General features: G+C 31.3%; 1 protein-coding gene across 1 annotated transcript in view; it reads right to left on the bottom strand.

Annotated features, from left to right (window-relative positions):
- Nucleotides 1-26,184, bottom strand: part of citb (citron rho-interacting serine/threonine kinase b) — an 89,640-nt gene that overhangs the window by 17,807 nt on the left and 45,649 nt on the right. The window contains exons 16-28 of the mRNA XM_073819366.1: nucleotides 21,683-21,880; nucleotides 16,415-16,608; nucleotides 14,888-15,023; nucleotides 14,701-14,805; nucleotides 9,778-9,918; nucleotides 7,400-7,540; nucleotides 6,895-7,093; nucleotides 4,257-4,424; nucleotides 3,962-3,985; nucleotides 2,209-2,346; nucleotides 1,768-1,942; nucleotides 1,595-1,683; nucleotides 1,149-1,253 (exon numbers count right to left, since the gene is read on the bottom strand). Coding sequence (XP_073675467.1) covers nucleotides 1,149-1,253; nucleotides 1,595-1,683; nucleotides 1,768-1,942; nucleotides 2,209-2,346; nucleotides 3,962-3,985; nucleotides 4,257-4,424; nucleotides 6,895-7,093; nucleotides 7,400-7,540; nucleotides 9,778-9,918; nucleotides 14,701-14,805; nucleotides 14,888-15,023; nucleotides 16,415-16,608; nucleotides 21,683-21,880 — 1,813 coding nt within the window. The remainder of the gene's footprint in view (nucleotides 1-1,148; nucleotides 1,254-1,594; nucleotides 1,684-1,767; nucleotides 1,943-2,208; nucleotides 2,347-3,961; nucleotides 3,986-4,256; nucleotides 4,425-6,894; nucleotides 7,094-7,399; nucleotides 7,541-9,777; nucleotides 9,919-14,700; nucleotides 14,806-14,887; nucleotides 15,024-16,414; nucleotides 16,609-21,682; nucleotides 21,881-26,184) is intronic.

A 26,184-nucleotide genomic window follows, 5' to 3' on the forward strand; every position in this document is an offset into this window, starting at 1 on the left:
AGTACATTACCTTGCTGGTAAAATAACATTATTTAGTCCAGCGGCTGATTACCAGACTAAGCTATCTTTGGTGGCTGATTCTCTAATACTGTCAAAAACACACAAGGAACACAGTTGGTTATGTCTAAAGTGAAAGTAAACAGTTGAGAGAAAAACGGCCTGTTTAATAGATTCGTGCAGCTCTTAAAACGACAGAACTAAACATAAACAGGGACAGTTCACTCAAAAAATTTTGTCACTCACATGTTATCCCAAATCTCTATTAATTTTTTTCTTGTGCTGAACATAAAAGATGATATTTTGAAGAATGTGGATAATAGTAGCTGGTTCCCACTCACTTTGATAGTGGGAAAAAATATACTATGGAAGTAACTGGGGATCAGCAACTGTTTGGTTATTCACATTATTCAAAGTAAGTTTTATGTTCAACATGTTTTATGCTTAAAAAAACTTGAGAGTGAGTAATTATGACAGAATTGTCATTTTTGGGTGATGGTAGGCTAATAAAACAAAACACAAAGGAAAATCACTCACTGCTCTTGACTGAAGAATACAGTTGGTTTAATATGAGTCTATGTATAATTGATGTATATAGTGTATATAGTGTTTTAATTTTATATTTGTTAATTCAATTTCTTGAATGCTACTGATAAAAACACCGACCGTACCTGAACATTTAAAACACTGTTTGTGTGTTTATGTGCATTTGTAACATGTAGCCTATCTTTGTTCTTATTTTTAATAACAAGGATAAAATAATGACAAAGATTTTTATCTTCGCCCACTTTGGCCTAAATATCTGCCATTCTTTTTGTCTATTTTGTTACCTTGTAAGGTTTTGGCTTTAAAATAGGGAAATTAGTTTGGCTGTACTACTCAGACAACTTGTAAAATAGTAAAACCAACATGACAAAGAATCGTGATAAAATTGTGAATTCTGATATTTCTGAAAAAATTGTGATGTGATATTTTTGCCATATCGCCCACCCCTAGTACGCAGTAACTTTAGTCATATAAAACATCATTTGTGGCCAGTGAAAATGCTGAGTGGCTAGTTATTTTGGAAAACCATTAGCCACAGTGGCTGGTGAGCAAAAAAGTTAATGTCAAGCCCTGGGTACAATGTAATTCTACAGACTGTTAGTCACCTGTCTTAGCCGTGTTGGGCAGCTCAGAAGCACCAACAGAAGAATGAACAGTCACGTCTCCATCAGAGAGACACAACTCAAACTCATCCAGTGGTTTCACCAACTCTGAGAAGACAGATCATACCTCATTTATATCATTCCATACCTGTTTATCCCTGCTGGAAAACAGAAATAACACTCTCATGGTCATCTCTGACCATCAAACCTGGATTTTGATGGTCATTTTTCTTTGGTTTAATGTTTGTAGAGGGGTTTTGTCAGCTGCTGAGGTTGGCAGACCAGCAGACCTCCATAAGCTGGTTTAACCACTATCCAAAAACCAGCTTGACCTGGTTAAGCTAGTATAAATCAAGATTTTCCAGCAGGGATGAACTCTTGCTCTGTAATAATATTCTGTGCCCAAACAGAACCAGTGCAAGTTGGAAAAAAGCAAAACATTTACAGACCGTCTCTTGGTTCTGTCTCATACGTGATCACTTTATATCCATCCAGCACCACGTACTTCCTCTCCCAGCCCTGACCACGCTTCCCATTTCTGCAGGAGGACAACCACAATTTCTTGCACACTTAGTGTTTGCTTCTCTTCTGATGGTGGTTAAGCTCAAGAAAGACGTCTCACCTGGGCTGCTTCAGCCATCCTTCCAGCCTCATATGTCCACCGACATCTTTCAGGCCAGAGGTGCTTCCTTTTTCCCGACACAAAGCCTCAGACAGGTGCAGTGCGTACTCTGTGGGCACGCCGCAGGTGGCTGGAAGGTACGGGGAGCATTTTGGGTGGCACAAAGCGTGGCATTCTAAAGCAGAAGAGAGAAGATGGTTAACCCAACACTGAAAGAGGATCAGCATCTTCAGCTTTAGCCTAGGTTGACCTGATTGAGTGACCGATTAAGATCTATTAAAGGTGACATTTCATGAAAATCTGACTTTTTTCATGTTTAAGTGTTATAATCAGGTCCCTAGTGCATCTACCAGCACAGAAAACGTGAGAAAGGACAAGCCACGTCCCTGCTTTTAAGTATAGTGATAATGTATTTGGAAAGACCTAACATGAGATCCGTACCAATGCATGTCGCAGCCTGACGTCCAAAATGGACGGTGTCCAGACAGACGGTGCAGCGGGCCGCCCTCATGTTGAGCCCCTGTGTGAAGCGGTGAGGAGTATTGTGATGAATCCTGTCCTTCACACGTCTGGTGTACTCTACAGGATCAAACAAACATACACTCTTAGAAACAGTCTCTTACAGCGTTTTATATAACTTATGCAAACAGCCCAAAGCAAGCTGAAAATGTCCTCTCCTGAGAACATTTCTCCCCCAGAGGGTGAAACCAGCTCTGAGGAACACCAGCATCACTGTACTGTCCAAGCTCTCATTGGTAGCTTGGGTACGAGCATGCAAGGATTTTGGAGTTTTGGCATTCCGCATGGCATACAGCAAGAGTATGGCCATTTATATACGAGATAAGCTCAGTGTCCTGACAGATCTGCGTGCAGGAGCTTTGGAGATCCACAATCATTCCATGAGTTCCTGAGTGGAAGTCTGCAGCCATCAAACCATGATGACCTGAAACAGCATGTGTTCAGTCAATATATTGGGTGTAGGATGGCCAAAAGACTTCAATTGAAGGGTTTCCTTGAATGAGATGTTAGGGTTTGGTCAGAGAGCTTATCTCTGCAGGGATAAAAAGATCATATCAAGAAAGAAAAGGTATGGGAGAGACGCCTGCTTCATTCTCAAGAAACGCTGCCATTTTTGTCTCGAACGTAGTCACATCTTGTTACATATTTAACTCTGGTCAGTGTGCATTAAAAAAATAAAATAAAAATACATAAAATACATAATTTATATATATATATATATATATATATATATATATATATATATATATATATATATATAAAATATATATTTTTTATAATAATTTATTAATTATAATAATTTTTTTAGCTGAATTTTTTTTAAATTTTTTGCTGAATGTATTTGAAATTTGTATGTAGTATTATTTTATTTAGTTAATTAAAATGTATATAGTATATGTGTGTATACATTTTATATACATATTTTGAATAGATATGTTTTTATTTTGTTTAATACATTATAATACAACCTTTCAAAAAAAAAATATATATATATATTCATTTTCTTAATTAAAAAATGTGTATATATTTAAATATATGTTCTATCTATACATCTCTCTATATATATATCTACACTTATATATGTATATATTTATATATTATAGTTTTTTTGAAACTCAACGTATTTTTAGATGTATTTGACATTAGAAATTGTATTAATTGTTATCACATTTGACAGAATACATCTATCTATCTATCTATCTATCTATCTATCTATCTATCTATCTATCTATCTATCTATCTATCTATCTATCTATCTATCTATCTATCTATCTATCTATCTATCTATCTATCTATCTATTTTTTATGTATGTTTATTATTTTATTTTTTCTAAAATGCTTTATTCATTTTATATAAATGCAGAATGTGTCCCTTATTTTCTTAAACCGTTAATTTAAAAAAATGCCCATTTCAAAATAATGGTTTGACCTTTCTGACATTATATGTAAGGAAATGTTTTTTCTGGCCACATAGTTCAAACAGAAGTTTCTATTACAGTTTTATCTGTATTTCATGACTTTTAGGCATATACTGTGTCAGCCTTATCTTGAAGGTTCAACAGTAACTTTCTGAAATGAAAGCATAAATAAATAGATGAAAAATCCTTATATTTCAAGCACAAATGGCACGGTTTCTTGAGAGTGGGTCGCCTAAGCCTGTTGTGTAAGAACTTACTTTCAGAAGTGACTCTCCTTATTTCTGTGGAACGACAACAGAAAGGACAGTGAGTGTGGACAGACATGAGCCAAAACATTTCTGGAGTCCTTGAGAGGACACAGTCTCCTCATCTCATTATTGAAACAGCATCAACATACGCATCACATCAGCATTTTCCTACACGCTTCTGATTTAATTCCGCTTTTCATAGCATGAGATGAAATGGCAAGGAGGACCAAGAGAACACAATTGTTGTTTTGCTTATGTGTTGAATACTGAAAAGGTTGCAAAAGCTGTGTGTCGTGCTTCTAACCTTCAGGATTGGCAGGGTCCTTCCTGCGGGCAGAGCTGGACGACATCAGGCCGCTGCTAGGTTGGTGCTCAGGGGATTTGTTGGATTTGGTGGACATCATGAGCTGCTGACGGGCCAAACCCGGGGTGGCTGGAGTATTGCTGTGCTCCAGAGCTTTATTAAACTGAACTGCTGGGAGAAGTGAATACAGTGAGACAACAGAGGAAGCCAGCATGTCTGAGAATATTACATACAGCGTGGCACCTTTGCTTATTGTTAAACAGAACATGTCATTTCAGTAATGCTTTATACTACAATACTGTTCAAAAGCCTCTTCTGCTCAGCAAGGCTGCATCTATGCAATGCTTTTTATTGCATTAGATCAAATATACAGTAAAAACAGTTAAATATTATTGCAATTCATAATAAGTGTTTTCTATTGTAATATATATTTTAAAATGTAATTTATTCTAGTGATGCACAGCTGAATTTTTAGCATCATTACTTCAGTCTTTAGTGTCACATGATCCTTCAGAAATACTTTTGTTGAATATTTTGTGAAAACTGTGATACACTATTCTTAAATGAATAGAAAGTTCAAAAGAGCAGCATTTATTTAAATATAAATTTTCTGTAACACTATAACGTCTTTACCATTGTTTGATTAATTTATTGCATCCTTGCTGAATAAAAAATATACATTTGTAATCTTTTAATATATTTTAATATATATTAGAAATATTTGTACTTTCATTTTTGACCACTTCAATGCACCCTTGCATTTTAGTACCATATTAAAAAAGAAAAAAAAATCTAAGAATACAAAATTAAAGTCAGAAAATTTTGAGAAAAATAATAAAAATTGCAAGAATAAAGTAGTTGTAATATGAAAATTAAGTGAAAATATTTTGGGAATCAAGTCAAAATTACGAAATTAAAGTTATAGCAATATGAAAATAAAGGAAATATTTTGCAAATAAAGTCAAGATTGTTGAAAATAAAGTCAAAGTTATAAGAATAAAGTTGAAAAATGTAAAAAAAATAAGGTCAAAATTAGGATAAAGTCAAAATATTTCGAGAATAAAATCAAATTTACAAGAATAAAGTCGTAATAAGAGAAAAAGGTATAATATTTTGCAAATAAAGTCAAAATTACGAGAATAAAGTTGTAACAATACAAGAATAAAATCAAAATATTTTGAAAATAAAGTCAAAATAATGAAAATAAAGTTGTTACAATACAAGAGTAAAGTCTAAATATTTTTTTCAATAAAGTCAAAACGACGAGAATAAAGTCAAAATATTTTGCGAATAAAGTCTAAATGACAAGTCATAGCAATACAAGAATAAAGTCGAAATATGCTGAGAATAAAGTCAAAATAATGAGAGTAAAGTCAAAATATTTTAAGAATAAGGTCGAAATTAGGATAAAGTCTAATTATTTAGTGAATAGTCAAAATTACGAGAATAAAGTCTGAGCAATATGGGAATAAAGTCAAAATATTTAGTGAATAGTCAAAATTAAACAAAGTCTTAGCAATACAAGAATAAAGATGAAATAGTTTGCAAATAAAGTCAAAATATTTCAAGTATAAGGTCGAAATTAGGATAAAGTTGAAATATTTAGTGAATAGTCAAAATTACGAGAATAAACTAGTAGCAATACAAGAATAAAGTCAAAATATGTTGAGAATAAAGTCAAAACTATGAGAATAGTTTAAATATTTCAAAAAAAAGGTTGAAATCAGGATAAAGTTGAAATATTTAGCGAATATTCAAAATTACGAGAATAAAGTCGTAGCAATATGAGAATACAGTCCAAATATTTTGCAAATAAAGTCAAAACTATGAGAATAAAGTTGAAATATTTCAAAAATAAGGTTGAAATTAGGATAAAGTCGAAATATTTAGCGAATTGTCAAAATTACGAGAATGAAGTCGTAACAATACAAGAATAAAGTCAAAATTATGAGAATTAAAGTCAAAACATTTTGCGAATATGGTCGAAATTAGGATAAAGTCGAAATATTTTGCGAATAATCAAAATTACGAGGATAAAGTTTAAATATTTTAAGAATAAGGTCAAAATTAGGATAGAGTCGAAATATTTTGCGAATAGTCAAAATAATGAGAATAAAGTTGTAGCAATACAAGAATAAAGTCAAAATATTTTTTTAATAGTCAAAACGACGAGAATAAAGTCAAAATATATTTTGCAAATAAGTTACAGGCATGCAGACTATGGAGAAAAACTTAAAAAGTGCTGTTTCCCCATTTCGGAACGGTCACCACTGGCACATTATACAACAAAGATTGTTAAAGTCAATGTATTTTACTAATAGAACTACCAATCTCTGTGTAAAAATAAGATAATGATGCTGCCATCTTTCTGAAGTAATTTTTAACCCCCATAACTTGACTCTAAATAACTCTAAGGTAAAAAAAAAAAAATTGCTCAGTAATTATTCATCCATGACATTTATTATTTTGGCTTTCATCACTATGCATGTCTATCTTTCTTCAAATTAAAAATTTGCAAATTCAAAAAGATCCCCCTGTTTATTGTAACTCCAAACTTATAAATTATGTATTGTATTGTTTCCAAACTTGATGATATAGTTGTTTGTAAGGCCAGAGTATGAGCCAAATGGCATCCCACCCTCTCTGAGCTCCAGGCGTGTTTTCTGCAGGGCTTCCTCCAGCTCAGAGCAGCGAGCGCGCTCCTTCTCCAATGCAGTCTTCAGGTCGCTGTACTGTAGGGGAACAGGGGCCACGGCAGGACCAGCGGGTACCTGTGTCTGTCCCTGCGCCGCCAGTGCTGCCAGCAGATCCTCTCGACGCCGGCCGCCAAACAGCCCCTGCACCCAAAACGCAAGACCGAGTGAATCGCTCAGGCTCACGCCGACAGCTAAACGGGTTTAGCACACTAGGACTCTATCCTGCCATTCGATCCCTACAGGTTCAGTCAAATTAGGTGCCCCTCTCTACAGCTCACATATTGAGCGCAGCTGCATGTAAGGATATATATGAGATTTCTAAGGGGGTTGACACGGTTAGTATGCGGTTATTTGCGTATATGTAGCTCCAGGGACAACTAATACGCAGCTCAGCAAGCAGTTAGTCAGATTAGTTAATGAAGTGAATTTACAGCGGATGACTCTGACCTTTTTCTTCTTAGAGGGGTGCTCTACCTTGGCCTGCAGGAAGTCTATAAGCTTGGTCTGCTGGGTTATGGTCCCTTCCATCTTGACCTTCTCGTGGGAGTACGCCGCCTGCAGAGGGAGCCACACTGCTATTAGAACACACTTTAAACACTTTGAGTTGAAATGAAACACTGACATTCTGCCTAATGCATACTATTTTTAAGCAGTATGTAGTATGCAACAGTTTTAAACTGTAAAGTATGGTATATAGTTTTGCATTGTTTACTGTAATTTAGCATGAAAGTGTCCTACATTTTCATAGCCAATATAAAATAAAATTATTTATAATTGAATACCTGAAAATACATTAAAAAATTTATTTTATAAAATAAATAAAAATATTTATAATACAATTAGAATCATTATTAAGTGTTATTAAGTATAATAAATATTATAGTATAATTATACAAATTATTCAACAAAAATTGGTACTTAATACCAAAATACTCAATACAAACACAGATTTACCAACAGATTTAACTAAAATTAAAACTATTAAAAAAATGAAAATGAAAAAAAAAAGTAAATTACTTGAAATAATTGTTAACAAATAAAATATTTTAAATACATATTTTATTTCTGTTAGTTTAATGTTTATTTTTTTAAACCAAACTTAAATTACTATTATGATTAATATATGAAATAATAAACAAAATAATTTAAAATTAAATAATTAAATAATAATTAAAAATACATTTAAAAATGTAATGTAAAAAGTCAAGTCACCTTTATTTATATAGCGCTTTTAACAATACAGATTGTGTCAAAGCAACTGCACAGTATTTTAAATAAATAAATACTGTGCAGTTGCTTTGACACAATCTGTATTGTTAAAAGCGCTATATAAATAAAGGTAAAAAAATAAATAAAACTATTTATAATACAATTAGAATCATTATTAAATGTTAAAACTATAATAAATATTGTAGTTTATTATAAAAATTACAATAGAAATCTAATGTTTAATTATTCACCAAAAATTCATTAAATTATTATTATTATTATACACTTTGACATTGGCTACTTACTACAAACGCATATTTACCAACAGATTTACAATAACTAAAATTAAAACCATTAAAAAATGAAAATGAAAATGTAAAAAAAAAAAGTTAATTACTTATATTATTGCAATTTTAAATAATTGTTACTATTATGATTAATATATGAAATATATATAAAATAAAATTATTTAAAATTAAATAATTAAATAATAATTAAAAATTAAAACATGTATTTTATTAAAGAAATACAAATACTTATAACACAATTAGAATAATTATTAATAGGTAAGACTACAATAATATTATTAAAAAATATTAGTTTAATTATACAAATTACAATAAAAATCTAACAATTTTTAATTATACCCCCAAAATTCTTTAAATTAATATAATTATTATTATTATACATTTTGAAATTGGCTACTTAATACAAACATAGATTTTACCATCAACTAAAATTAAAACCATTAAAAAAGAAAAAGAAAATTTTAAAAATATCATTTACTTAAAATGAATGTTAACAAAATATTATTAAACATTTTAAATACATTTTATTTCAGTTAGGTTAATTAAAAATTTTTTATACCAAACTTAAATTACTATAATGATTAATATACATAAAATTATTAATATACAAAATATATATTTTGTCAGTTTAGTATGAATTGGCCACTTAATACTTAATAATACTTAATTAACTATTAAGTAAATATTATAGTATTAATTATATATTTTTTTTAACTTTAAATAAAATAAATGTTTCCATTTATTGTGCCAATGTGACATTAATTTAGATAAAGCTGAAGTACTAAAATGAACAAAAATAAAAGTAAATTAAATTAAATAATAGAAACTACATAGGCAAAAAACTAATACAATTGTCAAAAGCACTGAATATTACAAAAACTTTAAAATATAAAAAATCTAAATATTTATGAAAGCTATAATAGTGTATTGATAATACTAAAATAATCCTGATACAACATACTACATATAGTGCAGCAAATTTTTAACAATAGCATGCAGTGGGCGTTATTCTGCAATGCTGTCACCTCACCGTGCTGCCTGTTTAATTCAGTGAGTAGATGGATATAATCTCAGAAATAAATTGTTATTTTTTAAACCAATTTTGTGTAGAAAGATCTTTAGTTAATTTAATCAAATATTGAAAGTTTAGAGAACAGAATTCACATATTGTGCAATTCATCACTTTTAAAATCGATTGTACTGCAGAACCATTATTATTTGCAAACTACAGTATGGTTCACAGCCATTCTAAACACAGCCAAAACTACTCTTCTGCAGTAACAATGGGTTTAAAGTGTATGTGTTCACCTGTATGTTTTCCAGCTGGTACTCCAGGTCTGTCCGCTCAGTCTTCAGAAGGTCCGTCTGGTCCAGCGCATCCTGAAGTCCTTGTGTCAGTCTGAAGATGTGGCTCTTCTGCATATCCAGCTGCTGCTGCAGTTTTGCTTGCTGAGAGAAAAAGATACACTGGTTATGTATGATTACATGGCTCTCAAAACTCATGTATAAAGAGTACCTGAAAATCATCCTTGTGTAAAAGTACAGAAACCTTACAACTGAAGTAAGTACATTGCATAAGTATTCATACCCTTAACTCAGTACTTAGCTGAAGCACCTTTACAGCCTTTTTGGGCATGATGCAACAAGATTTGCACATCGCCTCATCTCTTCACCTCTCAAGCAGACATTTTTAGGTTTCTCCAGAAATGTTTGATTGTGTTCAAGCCCAGGCTGTGGCTGGGCCACTCAAGGACATTCACAGAGTTGTCTATAAGCCACTCTTGCTGTGTGCTTAGAGTCATTGTCCTATTGGAAGGTGAACCTTCTGCCCAGTCTGAGGTTCTGCATGCTCTGGACTAGGTTTTCATTAAGCCTATCTCTATATTTGGGTGCATTGAGCTTTTCTTCTACTCTGACAAGTCCTTTAGTCTTTGCCACTGAAAAACTGTCTGGTTTCCTTCAAACATGATGCTTGGAATTAAGGTTAATCAGAGCACAAAATCTTGTTTCTCACAGTCTCAGGGACCTTTAGATGTATTTTGCAAATTCCAAGTGTGTATTTATGTGTCTTCACCGAGAAGAAGATTTCTTGCCACACCACCATAAAGCACAGATTGGAGTGTTGCAGATTGGAGTTGTATGATCATGGAGTGACCATCAGGATCTTGGTCACCAGTCTAACCAAAGCTCTTCTCTATCAATTGCTCAGTTTGGCCAGGAGGCCAGCTCTAAGAATAGTCGTGGTTGTTAAAAACTTTTCCATTAAGGGTAATGGAGACTACATGCTTCTTTGAACCTCTTCCCCAGATGTGTGGCTTGATGCAGTCCTGTCTCTGAGCTCTACAGGAAGTTTTTTTTTTTTTTTTTACCTCAGGGCTTGGTTTTTGCTCTGATATGCATTTTCAGCTGTTAGATCTTAAGAGACATTAAGATGTGTGTGTCTTTCATTGAATTTGAAGTCAGTTGAACTTAATCATTAAAGTTTAATTTTAATACATTTGAAAAGATGTTTTTGCTTTGCTTTTAGGGTGTATGGAGTTTAGATTGTTGATGAAAAAAAGTATTTAAAGCAGTTTAACATAAGGCAGCAACAAAACTAAATGTGAAAAAAATAAAGGGGTATGAATACTTTCACAAGGCACTGTAGGCTCAGAGATGCATTTGTCCTAAAATCCAAATAAAACTAATACCTTAATATTGCAATAAATCGAGGTCAACACGACAGCCTCTTAAATGTCTACAAACACTTAAGTTTCACTTAAGGGGGTCATCGGATGTACATTTTCCACAAGTTTATATGATTCTATATGATTCTTCTTAATGAAAAGTCTACAATATACTTTGGTTAAAAATTCTCAATAGTAGAGTAACAAAACAGCCTTTTACCTTGTCAAAATGAGCTCTGCAAAAAATTCTATTGCATGTTCCTTTAAATGCAAATGAGCTCTGGTCACCCCACCCCTTCTGCCGTGGGATGATGAGCCATAATGTTTACTGTAGCCGCATTTAGTGGGGCGAAACTTGCCAACAAGCACATTAAGAAAGGCCATTTGCAAAGATGCATTAAAAACCCGTATGCTCACTTCTGCTGTTGGTGAAGCTGCATTACGAATGATTCACACGAACATAGACACATAGATCGGGGATCAACGTTTTCCTTTCAAAAACTAAGTAAATGACGACTGCTATGTTCATTATTACATCCAACAACAGAACACCTCAATCACTCAATCAGAGACATTCTTGTCTTCCTCTGCACCTGAATCAACACAATGGCGATCGGAGTCGGACTGTTTCAGCTCGGTGAGGGCGGGTCTAAAGTAAGGCACTCATGTCAATCAACTATAGTGGGAGTGGCCTCTGACTGTGTGTCGTCACACTGTCAAAAAGCTGAGAATGACCTGATTTTAAAAAGGGCATATTACTTTTAAAGATTAAAAAAATACCACTGGGTGGATTTATCATTGTAGGGTAGTTGTGTACACAACTTCCAACACACATTTATGTTCAAACAACATGTTAAAGTGAGATTTGCATCCGATGACCCCTTTAAGCTCAAGTTCTCAAAAAGTCCAAAACATGGTTAAAAAGGAAACGTTCACACAAAAATTAAAATTAGCTGTAAATTTTCTTTTTTCAGTAGAACAGAAAAGTTTTTTAGCTGAAACCGTGGGCCTTGGTGATTCGTAAAATGCAACTCAATGGCTACCATCACTCAGAAAGTCAAAAAAGCAACAAAATAAATCCCCATAGCTCCTGATGATACATTGCCGTCTTACAAAGAGAAACAATCATGTCTGTGCAAGAAAATCAACTATATTTACAACATTATTACCTGTAAACCAAAGCCCCAGGAAAGCGGTCCAGAGTGATGTCTGATTCTCAAACGAATCATTTATTTTAACCAGTTCTTTTTGGTGAACTGGATGAACCGTCTAAAACAGTTCATGGCTTGAGCAGCACAGATCTTAGTTGAAGTTAGAAGTTACTCAATCAAAACTCACCTTTAGATGCTTGATAGTCACTCAGACTTTAATCGAGTCAAGATACCAGTGTATATGATCTTATGATGAATGAAGTGATTCAGCTTTCCAGTTCCTCCAACAGTCACTGAACTGAGGAAACAGTCCTGATTTCGACCAAAGACCAATTGGCCGTGATATACACATGCGTGAATAATAATAATAATAATATAACTGTGTATATGTTGCTTCATTGTGTAATTATGAGTGATCTAAACCAGTTCATTGAAATGAACTGTCTGAAAGAATCAGTTGGTGGAAAAGAATCAGAATTATAGGTAATAATGTTTTTGAGAATTTTCAGTTTCTTGCACAGACCAATCGTTTCACTTCATAAGACCCCAATATATCATCAGGAAGCATGGGGTGTTTCTTGATATGTTTTTTAATTCTCAAAATTGTGCTGCCGCAGCCGCTGTCTTGCATCTGTGAATTACCAAGGACCACAGTTTCAGCTGAAAATCTTCTTAACTGTTCTACTCAAGAGAAAAATTCACCTACATACTGGATGGCCTGAAGGTGAATCAATTAACAGCAAATTTAAAATTTTCCCCATTAAGGCGAGACACTGCAGGTGAATAGGGTAAAAAAAAAATTAACTAATAGTTATCACCTAACTTACTTAGTTGATTGATTTTCACTGTTCACTGCAAACATTTTTTTGTATTACAAGTTTTCTAAAATGTTTAATTATGTTTAATTTATATTTAGGTTTTATTATGCAAATGAGGCATTGTTTAATTAAATATGTGCTAATTTGCATGCATTTCTAGGACAAAAATCTAAACACTGGATGAAGTCAATTTCAAAATTCTTGTTTAATTTTTTGTGACATTAGAGTCAAATGTTTTTACAGAGGGCTACTGCTACTGAAGTAGAGGTTTATGGCTCAGTCTAGGAGAAAAAACTAATTTGGAGAAACGCCTTTAAAAATCTGTACTGTAATTGAAATTAGAGGTCGACCGATATTGGTTTTTACCGATACCGATAGCTAGGTTGGACCACACTGGCCGATACCAATTAATTAACCGATAGTTTTTGAAAATAGATACTGAACGGCAACTAAAATACTGCTCTGCTAGTTTTAAAAAAGTAATAAACCACACTTTGTAAATTAATAAAAATATTAATTTTAATTATATATTGATCATTAAAGTTATTTCATAGTTCATTAATGTTAACAAAATAACACCCTAACAAGGAACAACACTTCTATTCTACAGCTTTCATCAATCTTAGTTGATGTTACAAATGGGCTAATTGTGAAGTGTTATTTCATATTAACAGTAGGGGTGGGAATCTTTACATTTTAACAATATGTAAAATTGCAGTTTCTATGCTTTTTGTTTATATTTGGAATCTCTGTATGTTAGTACTGCCTTATTAAAATTAAGATTCAATTTAATTACGATTTTCAATAACAACTAAATATAACCATGCATCACATGCATTTTCAATATTACTGCACATGGCTACATTTTCATATACATTTTATATAATTTATTTTGAGCAAAATTTACTTTATTTTTTATTATAGCAGGCTACATTTAAACCAATTACTTATTTAAAATAAGTGTTCTTTAAGTATCCAAAAGTTAACAGACAATAGTTATTTTTTCCTTTCATTTGATTATTACTGATGAGATCATTGACAGTGGCTGCTTTAACAGGCTGCATTCAAACGAATGCACAGATCTATTTCGATATATCAGATGCCCTGCTCTGAAAACATAACTGACTGTGTGTACATCAGTTTCGTATAAAAGTATTCGAAATGGCAAGTGCATTTAACCGCATCTGCAATCGAGCTTTTTAGGACGAACAAACACAAATTGCAAGTGAAAGTCTGTCAGTCTATCGGCATGGATTTTTGCCGATAACCGATAGTTCAGCCAATCAACTATCGGTGCCGATTAATCGGCAAAACCGATACATCGGTCAACCTCTAATTGAAATCTATTGACACAAATAGATAAAGTGCTATAAAAGAAACACTTAACAGTGTCTTTTGGATTTTTTCTTTCCACTAGCCTGGAAAAAAAAAACACTTGAAAATGAAAAACCAAAAAGCCCAAAATCACAAACTGCTTGTTGCCTGCAGTGTCTGCCCTTAAGAATATTTAAACCACTTTCAATACTTAATCATTTCAGTTTAAATATTTCATTTGGTCAGTAAGTGCATGTTTTAAGTGCTAGTCAAGTGAAGCACCTCATCCATGAGCCTCTGTTTGAGTTCTCTCTCCGACTCCAGCTTCTGCTGCAGGCTGCGCGCGTTCATCTCCAGCATGGAGTGTTTCTTCTCCAGATCGCCCAGCTGATGAAGATACAGCAAGCATGCATGTGATCATTTGGAAGATGCTTTTATCAGTGATGCACATGTGCACTGGCACACTTACGGTATCAGAAAGACCTTCGGCTTTGAGTTTCTGGTCTTTCAGGGCCTGCTGCAGCACCAGGATTTCAGCTTTGTGCTCTTTGACCGCCAGTTCAACAGACTGACGAGACTCAGAATTGCGCTGCTCTGCACGGAGTCTAGAGAACAAGAGAGAAAGAGAGAGTTACCAAACAATAAAGTGTTGAAGCACCACAGCAGTCTCTTACTCAGTGTTTCTATCTCTATACTTAACGTTCATTATGTAACTCTTATATAACTATGGGCACTTCTGGCCCTGAGGATGTTTAGAAAACAAACTGTTTTAACACACTTTCTAGTTTATTTTGTCCAAAAGTTATACTGTATATAAATATATTACTGCAGGATTCTTTTTTTTTGAGGTTATATGCAAAGCTAGAATTTTAGGCATTTTATTTAATAATCCAAACGCTCAATTATTTGTTGACCTCAAATATAGCTTTTCATCTGAAAGATGTATGTAGTAGCATACAAGTAGTACAAGTTAAATAAATCGTATTTAAATAAATTTTAAATAATTTTTAGTTTCATTTAAATTCAATTACATTTTTTAATTTTAATTTAATTATACAAGTTAGCCATTTAAAACTTTTTTGAAGTCTTTATAAATAGCTAGCATTTTATATATCCTAAACATATGCAATTAAATAATTAAATTATTTAATTATTTGCATTCATATTTGCATTTATTTATAAAATGTAATTTTGTATTGATAAATACAGAAATATATGAAGGCCTGATAAAAAAATTAAATGTTTTGACATTATTTATAACTTTATTTGCTAATATTTTTAGATATTATATATATCCTATATATTATCATGCAAATATGAATGCAAATAATTCAATTGTAGTTAAGTAAAAAAAGGAAAATTAAGTAATTTTTAAATTCTATTTTAAATAAATAAAATGTAAATTAAATTGAAATGTTAATAAATTAATAATATATTACATTAAAATTATTATTACAATGTACAATTATTACAATGTAAACAAAGATATATTAAGATTGGTTTAAAAATATGTATATATTAAATATTTAAAATATATAATTATATATTTTAAATATTTTATATATTGAAATTGAATTAAAAAATTACTTAATTTTCCTCTTTTTTTTACTTAACTACAATTTAATTATTTGCATTCATATTTGCATTTATTAAATTTAATTTTGCATTAACAAATACAGAAATATATGAAGGCCTGATTAAAAAAAAAAGAAATGTTCTGACATTATTTATATATATATATATATATATATATATATATATATATATATATATATATATATATATATACTATATTTTACCATATTAAAATATCAAATTATATATTTTAAATATTATATATATACATATTTTTAAACTAATAAATCTTAATATATCTTAGTTTACATTGTATAAAGCTAGGTTAGAGTCCTTTGTTTACTATTGGAGCACTAACTGCAAGGCCACGGCTCTGACAAGCTGCAGTTGTCGTCCAGCTCTCATTTTTTTTTTTTTGTACCTGTTCTGCTTCTCGTTGTCCAGTTGTCTCTGTAAGTCTCTGGTTCTGCGCTCTGCCTGGTTCTTCTCCTCATCCAGGGCAGATCTCCAGTTCTCCCACTGTCTTTCTTTCTCCAAAAGCTCGTCGTTTAGTGTCTCCAGCTCCAGCACCTGTTCCTCCAGCATCGTACATGTGGTCTTCAGCGTCTCGATGTTCTACACAAACACACATAGTTTCTATCAAACTAATCACAATGGGCACTTTTGCAGAATAGACTTGTATCATCGATGTTTCTAAAACAACAGTCATTTCTTTTGCTTTTCCTGACTTGTTCAGTTGTACAAAAATACTAATTTCCAAGACATTTCCAGGCTTTTCCAGGCAAGTTAAATTTTTAATGTATTTAAATCATTTTTTATACATTTAATTTCATTTTTAATTCAGTTATGAGTTAAATTCTATTTAATTTTATTTACATTTATTTTAATTATAGCTTTCATTTAATTTAAAAGATTTTAGTAATTTTTGATCCTTTTCCTATTATTTTATGTTAAATAATTTGTATTTAAATATTACAATTACAATTTTATTTTATTTACATTTTATTTTATTTTATTGACATTTATTTTCATTACAGAAGTTTCTAATTTATTTTGTAAGAAATTTTCCCAGGATATTTCAAAGAAATTTTGAGCAAAATTTTATAAATGAATAATTTTTATTTGAATAATTTATTCAAATATCTTTGTATTTATTTTAAAAAATATATATATATACTTAAAAAAACTTTTTTATTGTTTTACTTTACTTTTACTTTTTTTTACTTTACTTTTCTTTTACTAAATTTAATTTAAAGTTTAACATTTAAATAAATTGTAAATAATTTTAATGTAATTTATGAATCATTTATTAACATTTTAATTTAAGTTATATTTTATTTAAAACTGAATTTAAAAAAATGTTTCAAAAAAATTCAACTTAATTTTACATTTTCATCTTATTTTATTTTATTTACATTTATTGTTATTATAGACATTTGCCTTAATTGTTTAATCTTTTCAATGAAGAAATATAAAAAAAAAAAAAGATTTGCAAACCCCAAGTCCTGATCTGAATCAAATGATTCACAATATGCGTTCCAAAGTGTATTTAAATAAAACAAAAACAAAAATTATCAAATTTAAATTCAATTAATTTATTTAAGTTATATTCTATTTAATTTTATTTGCATTTATTTTATTATAGAAGTTTCCATTTTAAAGATTTTAATTTCCATGACTTTTCCAAAAAAAATGTGATGATCACAAGTTTTTATAATTTAAATCAATTTGATTTGAACATTTTATTCAAATAAAATTGTATTTATTTAAAATTAAATAAAAAACACTTAATTTTATTTAATCGTTTCACCTAATTACTAAATTTAAAGTTTAAAATTTTTACCTTATTTTATATACATTTATTGCTATTACAGAAGTTTGCCTTCATGGTTTGATCATTTCTACTGTTTATTAAAAAAAAAAAAAAGATTACGAATCCATCCTAAAGTCCGGATCTGAATCAAATCTGAAGAGTATTTAAATGAATTGCAAATAATTTTAAATGTCGTTTAAATTCAATTACAGTTTTAAGTCACATTTTATTTATTTAAAAAAAACAAAACTTAATTTTGTACTTACAAAATGTAACTTAAAAGCTGAACATTTTAATTTACATTTATTGACATTATATTAATAGTTTTTAAAGAATTTAATAATTCAAGGTTCTATTTATTTTTATTAATTACATTCAAATAATTTAAAATCATTTTCCAGGCCAGGAAATTACCATTTTAAATGGGCAGATATTTCCATGTTTCTATGGCGGCGGAAACCTTGATAAAAAGAAACAGATCAGTGATAACTTATTCACTACATCTGCTGCAAACCAACAGACGGCATCTAAGGAACTGCAGGATGTGATGCTGAAATTATGCTGATAGATGTAGAAAGGAAGTTAAAGATTTTCTCTTTTTGACTTTCATTAGCAGGTCCGGATTTCAGAGTCCCTGCCAATCGGAATTGATCCTCAGTGAGCCGGCGGGGGCACTAAGGGTGTCTTGAATCAGGCAGATGTGCTCAGAAGTGCATCTCAGTGGCAGGGCTGGATATTACCACATTTCAGAAAGACTCAGGACCGAAAGAGAAGGAGCGAGAGAGTCTCCAAATATAGCCGGCGTGCTTTTGCCCCTGTGAAGTCCAACGCTGGCAGGGCAGAGGGGAGAATATGACACATCTCTGCCTCCTACCAGCGTCTATGATTACCATCCGCTACTGTTATACAACAGCGAGGACTGCACACCTACACACTCGTCCCACGCGCCTACATCACCTCACAGACACACACACACCTCTCCTCAGCTCGCTGCAGCATCATCGCGCAAAACAATAGGACCTGCGAGCGGCATTTTGCAATTTATTGAACAGCTTTGTTTTGCCACTGAGGAAGACAGCTGTGATTTGCTGTTTATGTGTTATGTCATCACTTTTCAAACAGTAAAGCAGTCATACCATGAGAAATTATGAAAATGTACTATACTATTTCATAGAAAAGTCTTCCACAGGAAAGAGAGCTTTTACAGAAACTGAACTGCAAATATGATGCATGACAAGTCCGAGTCCGTTAAAAATTGAACTCGAGACCGGACTCGAGTCCGAGTACAAGTCCGAGTACCCCAACTCTAGAAATTAAAGATTAGACATTGTTTGAAAGGTGAGATCTCTGTTTGAATTCCTTAAAGTTTGAAAACCTTAAAAAAGTAGAGCTTGAAGTCCTTGAAAGACTTGGAATTTTATTCTACAGTATCTGTACGAATCCTGTTATTTATTTCTCAGCCTGATGTCTAAAAAGTTATGGACGTTTGTGAGTCACGATCAGATTTCAATTCCCCAATTAATTCTTCTGCTGTGCAAATACATCTTTACAACTTTACATTTTAACAAAATGTAAAAATGCCATTTCTATGCTTTTTGTTTATAGTTGGAATCTATGTACGTCAGTATTGCCATCTTAAAAGTAGGTGTGTGAATCTTCACTGGTTTCAAGATTTAATTCAAAATATCACGATGCGACACATTTTCAGTTGTCAATATTACTGCACATGGCTACATTTTCATATACATTTTATATCAAATGTATTTTGTGCAAAAATTACTTTATTTTTTTATTATAGGCTACTTTTTAAAAAATTACTTATTTAAAAGAAGTGTTCGCAAAGTATCCGAAAGTTATGGATTTTCTTTTTTTTCTCAGCAATGTTGCCGTTTGACTATTACTGATGAGATCATACACAGTGGCAGCTTTAACAGGCTGCATTCAAACTAATGCACAGATCTATTTTGATATATCAGATGTTTTGTACTGCTCTAAAAACATAACTGACTGTGTACATGTTTTGTATATAAGTATTTAAAAATGCAAGTGCATTTAACCTCAGCCGCAATCAAACACAAAGTGCATGTGAAAGTCAGTGAGTTTCATGCAACTAATAGTACTGCATTCCAAAGGTCATAAATGAAACCATATATAAAGTAAAACAAGGCAAGTGGAAGCACACACTGTCAAGCAATGCGCACATATCTCACAGTACAAATTCTGTGCAACGAAGCCTGACGCATTTCTAGTACGCACACGTGCCATAATATATATCTGAAATATTCAGAATCGCTGAAGAAAGAATCGCAATGCATGTATTTTTTATTTTTCTTTGTTTTTTTTTATAACTGTACTGCCGTTTTATAAAATAAAAGTAAACTCTCGAAAAGATTTGCGAACCCTGTCCGAGGTCCTGATCTGAATATAACGATTTGCAAAACCACACCGAAAACCCGGTCTAAATCAAAAGATTCCCGGATTCATTCTGAGGTTTTGATCTAAATCAAATAAATCACCATCCGCGCTTCAAAGTCCCAAAGTTCGAAATGGAAAATGATTTGCGAACCATCATTTCAGATCGGAGCGTGGATTGCGAATCATTCAATTCACAAATTATTACGCGAACCCGCTCCGAAGTTCCGATCGAAATCAAATGCATTGCAAACCCATGAACTAGTAAAATACTGCATTAATATGACACTATAAAATTAATCCCTTATTTCATAGATACATTGTCTTTCAATAATTCAAGCACTTTTCAAGTACCTCCTCAGGAATATTTCTGTTTTCAAGGGTTTTCCAGGCCCTAAATTTCAAAAAGTCAAATTCAAGTAATTCAACGTAATTTTTGAAAGGAGTCTCTTTCGCTCACTAATGCTGCATTTATTTGATCAGAAATACAGTAAAGTGTATTATTCAAAAATATTATTATTGCGATTTAAAATACCTGTTTGATATTGTAATATATTGTAAAATGTAATTTATTTCTGTGATCAGAGCTCAATTTTCAGCAGCATTACTTCTTATAATTGCAGCTGCACAAATGTTAATTATCAATGTTGAAAAAAACTTTAACATTATTAATGTCTTTTCTGTTGAAGTACTTGAAGTAAAGTATTTAATTTAATTATATTTACATTATGTATATTCAATTTATTTTCTATCATTTTTAATATTTCATTAATTTCCATGACTTTTCCAGGCGCATAAATGACCATTTTACTATGACACTTATAATGTTCTAATTTTATAAAGTAACTGAAAAATATAATTCTTATAAAAGCAATTATTTAGTTTTCCACGGTTTATATTTTTTCATTATTAAGTTATTTAATAGAATATATTCACAAAACAACAATATTTAGCAGATAAAATGTTTAGACATTAGTCGTAGTTACATTATTACATTAAATCATTTTTATGGATTATATTTGAAAAAGAAAATCATAAATATCTTTTCTGTAACCTATGATCCATGTAATGCATCTTTGCTGAAATTCTTTGACACTAACCTCTAGAAAAAAAAAAAATGCCTTTGCATTTTAGTTGCAATAAATTATAATTTTGGACTAGAAAAAATGTTTTGAGCTCTTACAAAACTTTATTACAGTGTGGTTTACAGAACACATTTTAGCCCCCTAATGTGTTAAATACTCACTTTATGCTCTTTTATGTCATTTTAAAGATGCTAATGACAGCTAAACATCCTTTTAGATTGAACAGCATCTGTTTAAGCGGTGCTCATCACCTGCGGTGGGCTCTTAAATTCAGCCCACATCTCTCTCCCACTGTGTCCATGTGCATCTGTGACTCACACACCTGCCGATGGGAGTGTGTGTGTGTGTGTGTGTGTGTGTGTGTGTGTGTTGACTCTACCTGTTTCTGGTTGTTGAGGTGCATCTCTCGGTCAGCCACCTCCCGCCGCAAGCGCTCCACATCCTGCTTGAGCTGCAGTCTGTCCTCGTTCTCATCCGTGGCCTCATCCAGTTGTTTGGACAGGTAGAAGTTCTGACGGTTCAACTCTGCATTTTCCTGTGTCAGCTGTGTCAACTGCTCCTCCAGATCCGTGATCACCTGATACAGTTGCAACAGAGATTATATAAGAGTACGAAGATGGCATCAAATGGTAAAAGTATGGTACAGATATAAACACGTCAAATCAAAAGTTTGAAATCAGCAAGATTTATTTTAAAAGAAATATTTTTATACAGCAAGAGTGCATTAAATGTATCAAATGTGACAGTAAAGACATTTATGATGTTTCAAGTTAAAAAGTCAGAGTAGTGGGATATAAACATGCAATTGTGAGAAAAAGGCAGAACTCCAAGATAAACTCAGAATTTAGATTTTTGTGACTTTGCATCTCACAATTGTTACTTTTTTCTTACAATTCTGGGGCCTCATTTATAAAGACTTGCGTAGAAACCATCCTTGATTTTATCTAAGAACTTTTCTGATTTGAACGTAAGAGCGATTCAGAGAAACGAACGTACCACGAAATCCATGCGTCCGCCAGTTATTCGGTTATAAATCACAAATGATCGTGGAATTGTGTGCAGCTGAATGTTCCGCCATCGAAACGCCCCTGCTTAATTAATTAACATATAAAATGAGCTCATTCCTAAAGCAAAAACTCTGTGACAATGGCAAGTAAAAAGAAGCGCAAGAAATCAAATTATAGTGAGGCTGCAACTATCTGCAATACCAGGCATTACCACAAGGAAACGGTCGTACGCCAAGCTGGAATCTGACGTGGAGATAAGTACTTTTCCACGTCAAAGACGGTTTTTATAAATCTGTACTTTGACGTGGATTTGATCGTACGAACACTCTAAGATCAAATCAGTGCGTAAGAAAGTTTTATAAATGAGGCCCCTGAATTGATACCTCACTATTGTTTTTAGTATTTTTTTCAGAATTGTGAGATATAAACTACTAAAAATAAAGTCAGAATTGTGATTATATCCAGTTATCCTGACCTTATAACTCACAATTCTGACTTTTTTTTTAGTAGTTCAGAGAAAAAAGTCAAAATTGCAAGAAAACAAGTCTGAATTGTGAGATATAAACTCACAATTGCAAGTTAAAAAGTCAGAATAGTGGGATATAAACTTGCAATTGTGAGAAAAAGGCAGAATTGCAAGATAAAAACTTTGAATTTAAATTTTTCTTGCAAATGTGAGTTTACATCTCACAATTTTGATTTTTTTCCCCAGAATTGTGAGATATAAACTCGCAATTGTGAGTTATAAAATCAGGATAACTGGATATACTCACAATTCTGACTTTTTTCTTAGTAATTTTGAGGGGAAAAAGTAAAAATTGCAAAAAAAAAAAACAAAAGTCTGAATTGAGATATGGAGTCACAATTTTTACTTACTTCCTTTCCTTTTCCTTCCTTCATTTCCTTTCCTTTTTTTATATTTTCTAGCAATTGTGAGTTTACTTCTTGCAATTTTTACTTTTTCTTTATAATTGTAAGATATAAACTCACAACTGTGAGTTATAAAATCAGGATAACTGGATATACTCACAATTCTGACTTTTTTCTTAGTAATTTTGAGGGAAAAAAGTAAAAATTGCACAAAAAAAAAAATCTGAATTGTGAGATAGTGAGTCACAATTTTTACTTACTTACCTTCCTTCCTTTCCCTTTCTTTTTTTATATTTTCTAGCAATTGTGAGTTTACTTCTTGCAATTTTTACTTTTTCTTTATAATTGTAAGATATAAACTCACAATTGCGAGTTATAAAGTCAGGATAACTGGATATACTCACAATTCAGAATTTTTTCTAAGAAAAAAGTCCAAATGTCACGCAAAAATAGTCAGAATTGTGAGATATAAACTAGCATTTGCAAGAAAAAATGCAAGATAAGTGCAATTACAAGATAAAAACATTATGGAATTTGGTGTTTATGTATTTGGAGTTTATATCTGACAACTATAAAATAACTTTTTTTCTTGCAATTTTGACTTTTTTCTCAAAATTATTCAGAATAACTCAAAATTGCGAGTTCTAAGTCCAATCCTAATGGGGAAAAATGACTAATATCTTCTCAGTAATGTGAGTTTATATCTCACAACTCTGAATTCAGAATTGCAAAATATAAACTCGGAATTCTGAGAAAAAAAGTCAGAATTGTAATTTTACATCTTGCATTTCTGACTTTATAACTTGCAACTGTAAGTTTATATTTTTACAATTCTGGAAAAAAGTCAGAATTGCAAGATAAAAACGCACAATTACCTTTTTGTCTTTTTATTCAGTGGCGGAAATAGGCTTCCATACAAATAACATTTATTTAAAATGTATTTAAATTGCATTAATTATACTTAGAAAGTTATATTGTCCACTACAAATCTCTAAATATTTTTTCTCTAAATTATTTTCTTCTTTGTGAATGCATTCTCTACAAAATTACAAAATTATGCTAAAACTAAATTTAATAAAAATAAATGTTTCTTAAGCAGCAAATCAGCATATTAGAATGATTTCTGAAGGATCATGTGACACTGAAGACCGAAGTAATGATGATGAAAATACAGCTTTGCATGACAGAAATAAATTACATTTTACATTACGACAGAAAACAGTTATTTTAAATTGTTCTAATATTTCACAATATTACTGTTTTTACTGTATTTTTAATCAAATAAATGCAGATTTGGTGAGTATTTCTTTCAAAAACATACCCAAAAAAATACCATCTTAAACAAAAAGCATTTGTTTTTTAATAAATCTGGCATTACTTCCTATGGGTTTCTACATAAATGTATTATTGTTTTATGACTTCCGAAACAAAACGAACTGTGATTGGTAATTATTACATCACAAATGGGTAGTTTAAAGCCAAAATAACTTCAAAGTTAAATAATCTTGCTAAAAACTGGTGATCTTCCTGTCCTTAAAAACTCCTGCCATGTAACAGGCCTGTATTTAATCCTGTCGACTGCCAGAAATGTTCTTAAAGACTTTAACATCACTCAAAGCTAGATGCAGAGCTTCTCTGAACTTTATCAGAAAACCTTTTTTTTTTTTTTTTTGACTAAAACCCTTTTTAGAAGCGTTTTCTCATTTCACTTCACACATTTCCAAAGCCTCCATCTGACAAACAGAAGAGACGCAGGTTTGCATGAAATTGCAGTGCTGGTCAAGTGTGTTGGCGCGCAGCGGTGCCAAGCACTCCTCTGGTGCGGAGGAGGTTTCTGCGCTCATTATTATTGTCATTACAGTTAAAGGCACAGCGCCACGCTCACACACACTGACCCACTTTAACTGCTGACCAAAAAACACACTCTTTTTTTTTTTTTTCCCCGCTCTGGTTTATTTGACCTGTGTTTAGCTTGTTTTCACCTTTCAAACTAAACCCAAAATTGCATCTGTCTTCTTCTGAATGGTTGTTTGCACAATTTGTGGTTGCTAGGGTTTTTTGCATGGTTGCTTTTTTTTTTTCAGGTTTCATCAAAACTAATAGGGTAAGATGAGAGAAGATGCCACTGTGCACTTTTAAAATGTAACATATTTAGATGCAAGTTTAGCATGATGGACTTTTGGACAAAATGATGATGCCAACTATTTAATCTTCACATAATGCATAAATGACTATATTATATTATATTATATTATATTACATTATATTATATTATATTAAATATTAATGTAACAAAATTCAACTTTTTTGACAATTTATTAATAAAATGTAATTATTTGTTTATTATTTATGATTAAAATGTAAAATTATTTAGAGGGCATATTACCTTATTAAGTTTCACAATGTATAAATGACTTTCTATATTACATTATATTCTTTTATATTATATTATATTATATTATTTTAAATGGCATTAATGTAAAACAAATAAATCAACTATTAAACTTTTTTTGACAATTTATTATAAAATGTAAATTTATTTAGAGACTATTTTATCTATTTAACGTTTACATAATGTATAAATGACTTTATTATATTATTATATTACATTACATTAATTATTAAATTATATTAGATTAGATTATTTGTCATTCATTTAAAAATAAATAAATCAACTATTAAATTTTTTGACAATTTACGATAAAAATGTAAATTTATTTAGAGACTATCTTATCTATTTAACTTTCACAATGTATAAATGACTTTAGTGACACTTAAAATGTAATGTGATATAATATTATAATGCAATATGCTAAATTAACTATTCAGCATTTTGACAATGTATTATTAAAATGTCAAAATATTTACCTTATTAACTTTCACAGAATGTAGAAATGACTTATATTATATTATTAGTAAAAAATGATGTATCTATATATTTTCAAATTTATTTAAATAATTAAATAACCAATATAAAAAAAGCATAATCCCAGGAAAAGATTCA

This window comes from Garra rufa, chromosome 15 (assembly GCF_049309525.1).
Source record: "Garra rufa chromosome 15, GarRuf1.0, whole genome shotgun sequence".
Taxonomy (NCBI): Eukaryota; Metazoa; Chordata; class Actinopteri; order Cypriniformes; family Cyprinidae; genus Garra; species Garra rufa.